The following is a 15,806-nucleotide window of genomic DNA, read 5'->3' as shown; positions in this document are numbered from 1 at the left end:
ACACCAACCACAGAGACCAGCTCACCAACCAGCACATCGACAACAGACACCAGCACATCGACAACAGAGACCAGCACACCAACCACAGAGACCAGCACACCAACCACAGAGACCAGCACATCAACCACAGAGACCAGCTCACCAACCACAGAGACCAGCACGTCAACCACAGAGACCAGCACATCAACCACAGAGACCAGCACGTCAACCACAGAGACCAGCACACTGACAACAGAGACCAACACACTGACCACAGAGTCCAGCACACCAACCGCACAGTCCAGCACATCAACCACAGAGACCAGCACAACGACCACAGAGTCCAGCAAATCAACCACAGAGACCAGCACATCAACCACAGAGACCAGCACACCAACCACAGAGACCAGCACATCAACCACAGAGTCCAGCACACTGACCACAGAGACCAGCACACTGACCACAGAGACCAGCACGTCAACCACAGAGACCAGCACATCAACCACAGAGACCAGCACATCAACCACAGAGACCAGCTCACCAACCAGCACACCGGCAACAGACACCAGCACATCAACCACAGAGACCAGCACATCAACCACAGAGACCAGCACACTGACCACAGAGTCCAGCTCACCAACCACAGAGTCCAGCTCACCAACCAGCACATCGACAACAGACACCAGCCCATCAACCACAGAGACCAGCACACCAACCAGCACACCGACGACAGACACCAGCACATCGACTGCGCTGTCCAGCACATCAACTACAGAGACCAGCACAACGACTGCAGAGTCCAGCACAACAACAACCACACCGACCACAGAGACCAGCGCACCAACCACAGAGAACAGCACATCAACCACAGAGACCAGCACGTCAACCACAGAGACCAGCACATCAACCACAGAGACCAGCACACTGACAACAGAGACCAACACTCTGACCACAGAGTCCAGCACACCAACCGCACAGTCCAGCACATCAACCACAGAGACCAGCACAACGACCACAGAGTCCAGCACATCAACCACAGAGACCAGCACATCAACCACAGAGACCAGCACACCAACCACAGAGACCAGCACATCAACCACAGAGTCCAGCACACCAATCAGCACACCGACAACAGACACCAGCACATCAACCACAGAGACCAGCACGTCAACCACAGAGACCAGCACATCAACCACAGAGACCAGCACATCAACCACAGAGACCAGCACAACGACCACAGAGTCCAGCACATCAACCACAGAGACCAGCACATCAACCACAGAGACCAGCACACCAACCACAGAGACCAGCACATCAACCACAGAGTCCAGCACACCAATCAGCACACCGACAACAGACACCAACACATCAACCACAGAGACCAGCACGTCAACCACAGAGACCAGCACATCAACCACAGAGACCAGCACACTGACCACAGAGTCCAGCACATCAACCACAGAGACCAGCACATCAACCACAGAGACCAGCTCACCAACCACAGAGACCAGCACATCAACCACAGAGACCAGCACACCAACCACAGAGACCAGCACACCAACCAGCACATCGACAACAGACACCAGCACATCAACCACAGAGTCCAGCTCACCAACCAGCACACCGACAATAGATACCAGCACATTGACCGCAGAGTCCAGCACAACGACTGCAGAATCCAGCACAATGACCACAGAGTCCAGCACATCAACCACAGAGACCAGCTCACCAACCACAGAGACCAGCACGTCAACCACAGAGACCAGCAAATCAACCACAGAGACCAGCTCACCAACCAGCACACCGACGACAGAATCCAGCACAACAACAACCACACTGACCACAGAGACCAGCTCACCACCCAGCACATCGACAACAGACACCAGCACATCAACCACAGAGACCAGCACGTCAACCACAGAGACCAGCTCATCAACCACAGAGACCAGCACACCGACCACAGAGTTCAGCTCACCAACCAGCACATCGACAACAGACACCAGCACGTCAACCACAGAGACCAGCACACTGACCACAGTGTCCAGCACAAAGACAATAGAGACCAGCACAACGACCACAGACACCAGCACATAAACCACAGAGACCAGCACATCAACCACAGAGACCAGCACACCAACCACAGAGTCCAGCACACCAACCACAGAGACCAGGTCACCAACCAGCACAGAAACAACAGAGTCCCGCACAACAAGAACCACAATGACCACAGAGACCAGCTCACCAACCACAGAAACCAGCACATCAACCACAGAGACCAGCACATCAACCACAGAGACCAGCACATCAACCACAGAGACCAGCACGTCAACCACAGAGACCAGCTCACCAACCACAGAGACCAGCATATCAACCACAGAGACCAGCACATCAACCACAGAGACCAGCTCACCAACCACAGAGACCAGCACATCAACCACAGAGACCAGCTCACCAACCACAGAGTCCAGTTCACCAACCAGCACACCGACGACAGACACCAGCATATTGACCGCAGAGTCCAGCACAACGACTGCAGAGTCCAGCACACTGACCACAGAATCCAGCACACCGACCACGGAGTCCAGTGCACAAACCATAGGGTCCAGCACACCGACAAAAGAGTCCAGCAGGTCCACCCCAGGGTCCAGCTCACCGATGACAGAGTCCAGCACAACAACAACCTCACCAACCACAGACACGAGCACATTGACCGTAGGGTCCAGCACAACCACCCCGGAGTCGAGTACAACGACCACAGAGTACAGCACGTCAGCCACGGAGTCCAGCACACCAATTAGCACACCGACGACAGACACCAGCACATCGACTGCGCTGTCCAGCACATCAACTACAGAGACCAGCACAACGACTGCAGAGTCCAGCACAACAACAACCACACCGACCACAGAGGCCAGCACACCAACCACAGAGACCAGCTCACCAACCAGCACACCGGCAACAGACACCAGCACATCAACCACAGAGACCAGCACGTCAACCACAGAGACCAGCACATCAACCACAGAGACCAGCACGTCAACCACAGAGACCAGCACATCAACCACAGAGACCAGCACGTCAACCACAGAGACCAGCACATCAACCACAGAGACCAGCACGTCAACCACAGAGACCAGCACGTCAACCACAGAGACCAGCACACTGACAACAGAGACCAACACACTGACCACAGAGTCCAGCACACCAACCTCACAGTCCAGCACATCAACCACAGAGACCAGCACAACGACCACAGAGTCCAGCACTTCAACCACAGAGACCAGCACATCAACCACAGAGACCAGCACACCAACCACAGAGACCAGCACATCAACCACAGAGTCCAGCACACCAACCAGCACACCGACAACAGACACCAGCACATCAACCACAGAGACCAGCACATCAACCACAGAGACCAGCACACTGACCACAGAGTCCAGCTCACCAACCACAGAGTCCAGCTCACCAACCAGTACATCGACAACAGACACCAGCACATCAACCACAGAGACCAGCACGTCAACCACAGAGACCAGCACATCAACCACAGAGTCCAGCTCACCAACCAGCACACCGACAATAGATACCAGCACATTGACCGCAGAGTCCAGCACAACGACTGCAGAATCCAGCACAATGACCACAGAGTCCAGCACACCAACCACAGAGACCAGCACGTCAACCACAGAGACCAGCAAATCAACCACAGAGACCAGCAAATCAACCACAGAGACCAGCTCACCAACCAGCACATCGACAACAGACACCAGCACATCAACCACAGAGACCAGCACGTCAACCACAGAGACCAGCACACTGACCACAGAGACCAGCACATCAACCACAGAGACCAGCACACTGACCACAGAGACCAGCACATCAACCACAGAGACCAGCACATCAACCACAGAGACCAGCACACCAACCACAGAGACCAGCACATCAACCACAGAGACCAGCACACTGACCACAGAGACCAGCACGTCAACCACAGAGACCAGCTCACCAACCACAGAGACCAGCTCACCAACCACAGAGACCAGCACATCAACCACAGAGACCAGCACGTCAACCACAGAGACCAGCACACCAACCACAGAGACCAGCACATCAACCACAGAGACCAGCTCACCAACCACAGAGACCAGCACGTCAACCACAGAGACCAGCACGTCAACCACAGAGACCAGCACATCAACCACAGAGACCAGCTCACCAACCAGCACATCGACAATAGACACCATCACATCAACCACAGAGACCAGCACACGAACCACAGAGACCAGCTCACCAACCACAGAGACCAGCACAACGACCACAGAGTGCAGCACGTCAACCACAGAGACGAGCACACTGACCACAGAGACCAGCTCACCAACCACAGAGACCAGCACATCAACCACAGAGACCAGCTCACCAACCACAGAGACCAGCACATTAACCACAGAGACCAGCACGTCAACCACAGAGACCAGCACACCAACCACAGAGACCAGCACATCAACCACAGAGACCAGCTCACCAACCACAGAGACCAGCACGTCAACCACAGAGACCAGCACGTCAACCACAGAGACCAGCACATCAACCACAGAGACCAGCTCACCAACCAGCACATCGACAATAGACACCATCACATCAACCACAGAGACCAGCACACGAACCACAGAGACCAGCACATCAACCACAGAGACCAGCACATCAACCACAGAGAGCAGCACGTCAACCACAGAGACCAGCACACCAACCACAGAGACCAGCTCACCAACCAGCACACCGACAACAGAGACCAGCACATCAACCACAGAGACCAGCACGTCAACCACAGAGACCAGCACGTCAACCACAGAGTCCACCACGTCAACCACAGAGACCAGCACACCAACCACAGAGACCAGCACGTCAACCACAGAGTCCAGCTCACCAACCACAGAGTCCAGCACTCTGACCACAGAGACCAGCACATCAACCACAGAGTCCAGCACACCAACCAGCACACAGACAACAGACACCAGAACATCAACCACAGAGACCAGCTCACCAACCACAGAGACCAGCACACTGACCACAGAGTCCAGCTCACCAACCACAGAGTCCAGCTCACCAACCAGCACATCGACAACAGACACCAGCACATCAACCACAGAGACCAGCACGTCAACCACAGAGACCAGCACATCAACCACAGAGTCCAGCTCACCAACCAGCACACCGACAATAGATACCAGCACATTGACCGCAGAGTCCAGCACAACGACTGCAGAATCCAGCACAATGACCACAGAGTCCAGCACACCAACCACAGAGACCAGCACGTCAACCACAGAGACCAGCACACTAACCACAGTGTCCAGCACAATGACAATAGAGACCAGCACAACTACCAGAGACACCAGCACATCGACTGCGCTGTCCAGCACATCAACTACAGAGACCAGCACAACGACTGCAGAGTCCAGCACAACAACAACCACACCGACCACAGAGGCCAGCACACCAACCACAGAGACCAGCTCACCAACCAGCACACCGGCAACAGACACCAGCACGTCAACCACAGAGACCAGCACATCAACCACAGAGACCAGCACACCAACCACAGAGACCAGCTCACCAACCAGCACATCGACAACAGACACCAGCACATCGACAACAGAGACCAGCACACCAACCACAGAGACCAGCACACCAACCACAGAGACCAGCACATCAACCACAGAGACCAGCTCACCAACCACAGAGACCAGCACGTCAACCACAGAGACCAGCACATCAACCACAGAGACCAGCACGTCAACCACAGAGACCAGCACACTGACAACAGAGACCAACACACTGACCACAGAGTCCAGCACACCAACCGCACAGTCCAGCACATCAACCACAGAGACCAGCACAACGACCACAGAGTCCAGCACATCAACCACAGAGACCAGCACATCAACCACAGAGACCAGCACACCAACCACAGAGACCAGCACATCAACCACAGAGTCCAGCACACTGACCACAGAGACCAGCACACTGACCACAGAGACCAGCACGTCAACCACAGAGACCAGCACATCAACCACAGAGACCAGCACATCAACCACAGAGACCAGCTCACCAACCAGCACACCGGCAACAGACACCAGCACATCAACCACAGAGACCAGCACATCAACCACAGAGACCAGCACACTGACCACAGAGTCCAGCTCACCAACCACAGAGTCCAGCTCACCAACCAGCACATCGACAACAGACACCAGCCCATCAACCACAGAGACCAGCACACCAACCAGCACACCGACGACAGACACCAGCACATCGACTGCGCTGTCCAGCACATCAACTACAGAGACCAGCACAACGACTGCAGAGTCCAGCACAACAACAACCACACCGACCACAGAGACCAGCGCACCAACCACAGAGAACAGCACATCAACCACAGAGACCAGCACGTCAACCACAGAGACCAGCACATCAACCACAGAGACCAGCACATCAACCACAGAGACCAGCTCACCAACCAGCACACCGACAACAGACACCGGCACATCAACCGCAGAGACCAGCACATCAACCACAGAGACCAGCTCACCAACCACAGAGTCCAGCACATCAACCGCAGAGTCCAGCACACTGACCACAGAGTCCAGCACACTAACCACAGAGACCAGCACACTAACCACAGTGTCCAGCACAATGACAATAGAGACCAGCACAACTACCAGAGACACCAGCACATCGACTGCGCTGTCCAGCACATCAACTACAGAGACCAGCACAACGACTGCAGAGTCCAGCACAACAACAACCACACCGACCACAGAGGCCAGCACACCAACCACAGAGACCAGCTCACCAACCAGCACACCGGCAACAGACACCAGCACGTCAACCACAGAGACCAGCACATCAACCACAGAGACCAGCACACCAACCACAGAGACCAGCTCACCAACCAGCACATCGACAACAGACACCAGCACATCGACAACAGAGACCAGCACACCAACCACAGAGACCAGCACACCAACCACAGAGACCAGCACATCAACCACAGAGACCAGCTCACCAACCACAGAGACCAGCACGTCAACCACAGAGACCAGCACATCAACCACAGAGACCAGCACGTCAACCACAGAGACCAGCACACTGACAACAGAGACCAACACACTGACCACAGAGTCCAGCACACCAACCGCACAGTCCAGCACATCAACCACAGAGACCAGCACAACGACCACAGAGTCCAGCACATCAACCACAGAGACCAGCACATCAACCACAGAGACCAGCACACCAACCACAGAGACCAGCACATCAACCACAGAGTCCAGCACACTGACCACAGAGACCAGCACACTGACCACAGAGACCAGCACGTCAACCACAGAGACCAGCACATCAACCACAGAGACCAGCACATCAACCACAGAGACCAGCTCACCAACCAGCACACCGGCAACAGACACCAGCACATCAACCACAGAGACCAGCACATCAACCACAGAGACCAGCACACTGACCACAGAGTCCAGCTCACCAACCACAGAGTCCAGCTCACCAACCAGCACATCGACAACAGACACCAGCCCATCAACCACAGAGACCAGCACACCAACCAGCACACCGACGACAGACACCAGCACATCGACTGCGCTGTCCAGCACATCAACTACAGAGACCAGCACAACGACTGCAGAGTCCAGCACAACAACAACCACACCGACCACAGAGACCAGCGCACCAACCACAGAGAACAGCACATCAACCACAGAGACCAGCACGTCAACCACAGAGACCAGCACATCAACCACAGAGACCAGCACACTGACAACAGAGACCAACACTCTGACCACAGAGTCCAGCACACCAACCGCACAGTCCAGCACATCAACCACAGAGACCAGCACAACGACCACAGAGTCCAGCACATCAACCACAGAGACCAGCACATCAACCACAGAGACCAGCACACCAACCACAGAGACCAGCACATCAACCACAGAGTCCAGCACACCAATCAGCACACCGACAACAGACACCAGCACATCAACCACAGAGACCAGCACGTCAACCACAGAGACCAGCACATCAACCACAGAGACCAGCACATCAACCACAGAGACCAGCACAACGACCACAGAGTCCAGCACATCAACCACAGAGACCAGCACATCAACCACAGAGACCAGCACACCAACCACAGAGACCAGCACATCAACCACAGAGTCCAGCACACCAATCAGCACACCGACAACAGACACCAACACATCAACCACAGAGACCAGCACGTCAACCACAGAGACCAGCACATCAACCACAGAGACCAGCACACTGACCACAGAGTCCAGCACATCAACCACAGAGACCAGCACATCAACCACAGAGACCAGCTCACCAACCACAGAGACCAGCACATCAACCACAGAGACCAGCACACCAACCACAGAGACCAGCACACCAACCAGCACATCGAAAACAGACACCAGCACATCAACCACAGAGTCCAGCTCACCAACCAGCACACCGACAATAGATACCAGCACATTGACCGCAGAGTCCAGCACAACGACTGCAGAATCCAGCACAATGACCACAGAGTCCAGCACATCAACCACAGAGACCAGCTCACCAACCACAGAGACCAGCACGTCAACCACAGAGACCAGCAAATCAACCACAGAGACCAGCTCACCAACCAGCACACCGACGACAGAATCCAGCACAACAACAACCACACTGACCACAGAGACCAGCTCACCACCCAGCACATCGACAACAGACACCAGCACATCAACCACAGAGACCAGCACGTCAACCACAGAGACCAGCTCATCAACCACAGAGACCAGCACACCGACCACAGAGTTCAGCTCACCAACCAGCACATCGACAACAGACACCAGCACGTCAACCACAGAGACCAGCACACTGACCACAGTGTCCAGCACAAAGACAATAGAGACCAGCACAACGACCACAGACACCAGCACATAAACCACAGAGACCAGCACATCAACCACAGAGACCAGCACACCAACCACAGAGTCCAGCACACCAACCACAGAGACCAGGTCACCAACCAGCACAGAAACAACAGAGTCCCGCACAACAAGAACCACAATGACCACAGAGACCAGCTCACCAACCACAGAAACCAGCACATCAACCACAGAGACCAGCACATCAACCACAGAGACCAGCACATCAACCACAGAGACCAGCACGTCAACCACAGAGACCAGCTCACCAACCACAGAGACCAGCATATCAACCACAGAGACCAGCACATCAACCACAGAGACCAGCTCACCAACCACAGAGACCAGCACATCAACCACAGAGACCAGCTCACCAACCACAGAGTCCAGTTCACCAACCAGCACACCGACGACAGACACCAGCATATTGACCGCAGAGTCCAGCACAACGACTGCAGAGTCCAGCACACTGACCACAGAATCCAGCACACCGACCACGGAGTCCAGTGCACAAACCATAGGGTCCAGCACACCGACAAAAGAGTCCAGCAGGTCCACCCCAGGGTCCAGCTCACCGATGACAGAGTCCAGCACAACAACAACCTCACCAACCACAGACACGAGCACATTGACCGTAGGGTCCAGCACAACCACCCCGGAGTCGAGTACAACGACCACAGAGTACAGCACGTCAGCCACGGAGTCCAGCACACCAATTAGCACACCGACGACAGACACCAGCACATCGACTGCGCTGTCCAGCACATCAACTACAGAGACCAGCACAACGACTGCAGAGTCCAGCACAACAACAACCACACCGACCACAGAGGCCAGCACACCAACCACAGAGACCAGCTCACCAACCAGCACACCGGCAACAGACACCAGCACATCAACCACAGAGACCAGCACGTCAACCACAGAGACCAGCACATCAACCACAGAGACCAGCACGTCAACCACAGAGACCAGCACATCAACCACAGAGACCAGCACGTCAACCACAGAGACCAGCACATCAACCACAGAGACCAGCACGTCAACCACAGAGACCAGCACGTCAACCACAGAGACCAGCACACTGACAACAGAGACCAACACACTGACCACAGAGTCCAGCACACCAACCTCACAGTCCAGCACATCAACCACAGAGACCAGCACAACGACCACAGAGTCCAGCACTTCAACCACAGAGACCAGCACATCAACCACAGAGACCAGCACACCAACCACAGAGACCAGCACATCAACCACAGAGTCCAGCACACCAACCAGCACACCGACAACAGACACCAGCACATCAACCACAGAGACCAGCACATCAACCACAGAGACCAGCACACTGACCACAGAGTCCAGCTCACCAACCACAGAGTCCAGCTCACCAACCAGCACATCGACAACAGACACCAGCACATCAACCACAGAGACCAGCACGTCAACCACAGAGACCAGCACATCAACCACAGAGTCCAGCTCACCAACCAGCACACCGACAATAGATACCAGCACATTGACCGCAGAGTCCAGCACAACGACTGCAGAATCCAGCACAATGACCACAGAGTCCAGCACACCAACCACAGAGACCAGCACGTCAACCACAGAGACCAGCAAATCAACCACAGAGACCAGCAAATCAACCACAGAGACCAGCTCACCAACCAGCACATCGACAACAGACACCAGCACATCAACCACAGAGACCAGCACGTCAACCACAGAGACCAGCACACTGACCACAGAGACCAGCACATCAACCACAGAGACCAGCACACTGACCACAGAGACCAGCACATCAACCACAGAGACCAGCACATCAACCACAGAGACCAGCACACCAACCACAGAGACCAGCACATCAACCACAGAGACCAGCACACTGACCACAGAGACCAGCACGTCAACCACAGAGACCAGCTCACCAACCACAGAGACCAGCTCACCAACCACAGAGACCAGCACATCAACCACAGAGACCAGCACGTCAACCACAGAGACCAGCACACCAACCACAGAGACCAGCACATCAACCACAGAGACCAGCTCACCAACCACAGAGACCAGCACGTCAACCACAGAGACCAGCACGTCAACCACAGAGACCAGCACATCAACCACAGAGACCAGCTCACCAACCAGCACATCGACAATAGACACCATCACATCAACCACAGAGACCAGCACACGAACCACAGAGACCAGCTCACCAACCACAGAGACCAGCACAACGACCACAGAGTGCAGCACGTCAACCACAGAGACCAGCACACTGACCACAGAGACCAGCTCACCAACCACAGAGACCAGCACATCAACCACAGAGACCAGCTCACCAACCACAGAGACCAGCACATTAACCACAGAGACCAGCACGTCAACCACAGAGACCAGCACACCAACCACAGAGACCAGCACATCAACCACAGAGACCAGCTCACCAACCACAGAGACCAGCACGTCAACCACAGAGACCAGCACGTCAACCACAGAGACCAGCACATCAACCACAGAGACCAGCTCACCAACCAGCACATCGACAATAGACACCATCACATCAACCACAGAGACCAGCACACGAACCACAGAGACCAGCACATCAACCACAGAGACCAGCACATCAACCACAGAGAGCAGCACGTCAACCACAGAGGCCAGCACACCAACCACAGAGACCAGCTCACCAACCAGCACACCGACAACAGAGACCAGCACATCAACCACAGAGACCAGCACGTCAACCACAGAGACCAGCACGTCAACCACAGAGTCCACCACGTCAACCACAGAGACCAGCACACCAACCACAGAGACCAGCACGTCAACCACAGAGTCCAGCTCACCAACCACAGAGTCCAGCACTCTGACCACAGAGACCAGCACATCAACCACAGAGTCCAGCACACCAACCAGCACACAGACAACAGACACCAGAACATCAACCACAGAGACCAGCTCACCAACCACAGAGACCAGCACACTGACCACAGAGTCCAGCTCACCAACCACAGAGTCCAGCTCACCAACCAGCACATCGACAACAGACACCAGCACATCAACCACAGAGACCAGCACGTCAACCACAGAGACCAGCACATCAACCACAGAGACCAGCTCATCAACCACTGAGACCAGCTCACCACCCAGCACACCGACAACAGACACCAGCACATCAACCACAGAGACCAGCAAGTCAACCACAGAGACCAGCTGACCAACCACAAAAACCAGCACATCGACAACAGAGACCAGCTCACCAACCACAGAGACCAGCTCATCAACCACAGAGACCAGCTCAGCAACCAGCACATCGACAACAGATACCAGCACATTGACCGCAGAGTCCAGCACAACGACTGCAGAGTCCAGCACAATGATCACAGAGTCCAGCACACCAACCACACCATCCAGCACATCAACTGCAGAGTCCAGCATAACAAGCACAGAGACCAGCACAACGACCACAGAGACCAGCACATCAACCACAGAGACCAGCACACTGACCACAGAGACCAGCACATCAACCACAGAGACCAGCACATCAACCACAGAGACCAGCACAACGACCACAGAGACCAGCACATCAACCACAGAGACCAGCACATCAACCACAGAGACCAGCTCACCAACCACAGAGACCAGCACACTGACCACATAGACCAGCACATCAACCACAGAGACCAGCACAACGACCACAGAGACCAGCACACTGACCACAGAGACCAGCACAACGACCACAGAGACCAGCACATCAACCACAGAGACCAGCACACCAACCACAGAGACCAGCACATCAACCACAGAGACCAGCTCACCAACCACAGAGACCAGCTCACCAACCAGCACATCGACAACAGTCACCAGCACATCAACCACAGAGACCAGCACATCAACCACAGAGACCAGCACATCAACCACAGAGACCAGCACACTGACCACAGAGACCAGCACATCAACCACAGAGACCAGCTCACCAACCACAGAGTCCAGTTCACCAACCAGCACACCGACGACAGACACCAGCACATCGACAACAGACACCAGCACGTCAACCACAGAGACCAGCACACTGACCACAGTGTCCAGCACAAAGACAATAGAGACCAGCACAACGACCACAGAGACCAGCACATAAACCACAGAGACCAGCACATCAACCACAGAGACCAGCACACCAACCACAGAGTCCAGCACACCAACCACAGAGACCAGGTCACCAACCAGCACAGAAACAACAGAGTCCCGCACAACAAGAACCACAATGACCACAGAGACCAGCTCACCAACCACAGAAACCAGCACATCAACCACAGAGACCAGCACATCAACCACAGAGACCAGCACATCAACCACAGAGACCAGCACGTCAACCACAGAGACCAGCTCACCAACCACAGAGACCAGCATATCAACCACAGAGACCAGCACATCAACCACAGAGACCAGCTCACCAACCACAGAGACCAGCACATCAACCACAGAGACCAGCTCACCAACCACAGAGTCCAGTTCACCAACCAGCACACCGACGACAGACACCAGCATATTGACCGCAGAGTCCAGCACAACGACTGCAGAGTCCAGCACACTGACCACAGAATCCAGCACACCGACCACGGAGTCCAGTGCACAAACCATAGGGTCCAGCACACCGACAAAAGAGTCCAGCAGGTCCACCCCAGGGTCCAGCTCACCGATGACAGAGTCCAGCACAACAACAACCTCACCAACCACAGACACGAGCACATTGACCGTAGGGTCCAGCACAACCACCCCGGAGTCGAGTACAACGACCACAGAGTACAGCACGTCAGCCACGGAGTCCAGCACACCAATTAGCACACCGACGACAGACACCAGCACATCGACTGCGCTGTCCAGCACATCAACTACAGAGACCAGCACAACGACTGCAGAGTCCAGCACAACAACAACCACACCGACCACAGAGGCCAGCACACCAACCACAGAGACCAGCTCACCAACCAGCACACCGGCAACAGACACCAGCACATCAACCACAGAGACCAGCACGTCAACCACAGAGACCAGCACATCAACCACAGAGACCAGCACGTCAACCACAGAGACCAGCACATCAACCACAGAGACCAGCACGTCAACCACAGAGACCAGCACATCAACCACAGAGACCAGCACGTCAACCACAGAGACCAGCACGTCAACCACAGAGACCAGCACACTGACAACAGAGACCAACACACTGACCACAGAGTCCAGCACACCAACCTCACAGTCCAGCACATCAACCACAGAGACCAGCACAACGACCACAGAGTCCAGCACTTCAACCACAGAGACCAGCACATCAACCACAGAGACCAGCACACCAACCACAGAGACCAGCACATCAACCACAGAGTCCAGCACACCAACCAGCACACCGACAACAGACACCAGCACATCAACCACAGAGACCAGCACATCAACCACAGAGACCAGCACACTGACCACAGAGTCCAGCTCACCAACCACAGAGTCCAGCTCACCAACCAGCACATCGACAACAGACACCAGCACATCAACCACAGAGACCAGCACGTCAACCACAGAGACCAGCACATCAACCACAGAGTCCAGCTCACCAACCAGCACACCGACAATAGATACCAGCACATTGACCGCAGAGTCCAGCACAACGACTGCAGAATCCAGCACAATGACCACAGAGTCCAGCACACCAACCACAGAGACCAGCACGTCAACCACAGAGACCAGCAAATCAACCACAGAGACCAGCAAATCAACCACAGAGACCAGCTCACCAACCAGCACATCGACAACAGACACCAGCACATCAACCACAGAGACCAGCACGTCAACCACAGAGACCAGCACACTGACCACAGAGACCAGCACATCAACCACAGAGACCAGCACACTGACCACAGAGACCAGCACATCAACCACAGAGACCAGCACATCAACCACAGAGACCAGCACACCAACCACAGAGACCAGCACATCAACCACAGAGACCAGCACACTGACCACAGAGACCAGCACGTCAACCACAGAGACCAGCTCACCAACCACAGAGACCAGCTCACCAACCACAGAGACCAGCACATCAACCACAGAGACCAGCACGTCAACCACAGAGACCAGCACACCAACCACAGAGACCAGCACATCAACCACAGAGACCAGCTCACCAACCACAGAGACCAGCACGTCAACCACAGAGACCAGCACGTCAACCACAGAGACCAGCACATCAACCACAGAGACCAGCTCACCAACCAGCACATCGACAATAGACACCATCACATCAACCACAGAGACCAGCACACGAACCACAGAGACCAGCTCACCAACCACAGAGACCAGCACAACGACCACAGAGTGCAGCACGTCAACCACAGAGACCAGCACACTGACCACAGAGACCAGCTCACCAACCACAGAGACCAGCACATCAACCACAGAGACCAGCTCACCAACCACAGAGACCAGCACATTAACCACAGAGACCAGCACGTCAACCACAGAGACCAGCACACCAACCACAGAGACCAGCACATCAACCACAGAGACCAGCTCACCAACCACAGAGACCAGCACGTCAACCACAGAGACCAGCACGTCAACCACAGAGACCAGCACATCAACCACAGAGACCAGCTCACCAACCAGCACATCGACAATAGACACCATCACATCAACCACAGAGACCAGCACACGAACCACAGAGACCAGCACATCAACCACAGAGACCAGCACATCAACCACAGAGAGCAGCACGTCAACCACAGAGGCCAGCACACCAACCACAGAGACCAGCTCACCAACCAGCACACCGACAACAGAGACCAG

The 15,806-nt window shown here is 54.9% G+C and overlaps 1 protein-coding gene across 1 annotated transcript in view; it reads left to right on the top strand.

Moving 5' to 3' along the window:
• The window catches only part of LOC140192359 (uncharacterized), a gene marked incomplete at its 5' end in the record, with an annotated part of 36,346 nt that extends 22,538 nt beyond the window's left edge, over positions 1-13,808 (top strand). Inside the window, 12 exons of the mRNA XM_072250010.1 lie at positions 97-240; positions 715-768; positions 2,719-2,808; positions 4,054-4,544; positions 4,584-4,908; positions 5,251-5,298; positions 7,291-7,344; positions 9,625-9,714; positions 10,207-10,290; positions 12,079-12,144; positions 13,387-13,526; positions 13,610-13,808. Of these exons, the coding sequence (XP_072106111.1) occupies positions 97-240; positions 715-768; positions 2,719-2,808; positions 4,054-4,544; positions 4,584-4,908; positions 5,251-5,298; positions 7,291-7,344; positions 9,625-9,714; positions 10,207-10,290; positions 12,079-12,144; positions 13,387-13,526; positions 13,610-13,808 (1,785 nt within the window). The remainder of the gene's footprint in view (positions 1-96; positions 241-714; positions 769-2,718; positions 2,809-4,053; positions 4,545-4,583; positions 4,909-5,250; positions 5,299-7,290; positions 7,345-9,624; positions 9,715-10,206; positions 10,291-12,078; positions 12,145-13,386; positions 13,527-13,609) is intronic.
• Between the last annotated feature and the right edge of the window lie 1,998 nt (positions 13,809-15,806).

This window comes from Mobula birostris, unplaced genomic scaffold (assembly GCF_030028105.1).
Source record: "Mobula birostris isolate sMobBir1 unplaced genomic scaffold, sMobBir1.hap1 scaffold_1192, whole genome shotgun sequence".
NCBI classification, from domain to species: Eukaryota; Metazoa; Chordata; class Chondrichthyes; order Myliobatiformes; family Myliobatidae; genus Mobula; species Mobula birostris.
The sequence above is the reverse complement of the archived record's forward strand: the minus strand, read 5'-3'. Positions and strand labels throughout refer to the sequence as shown.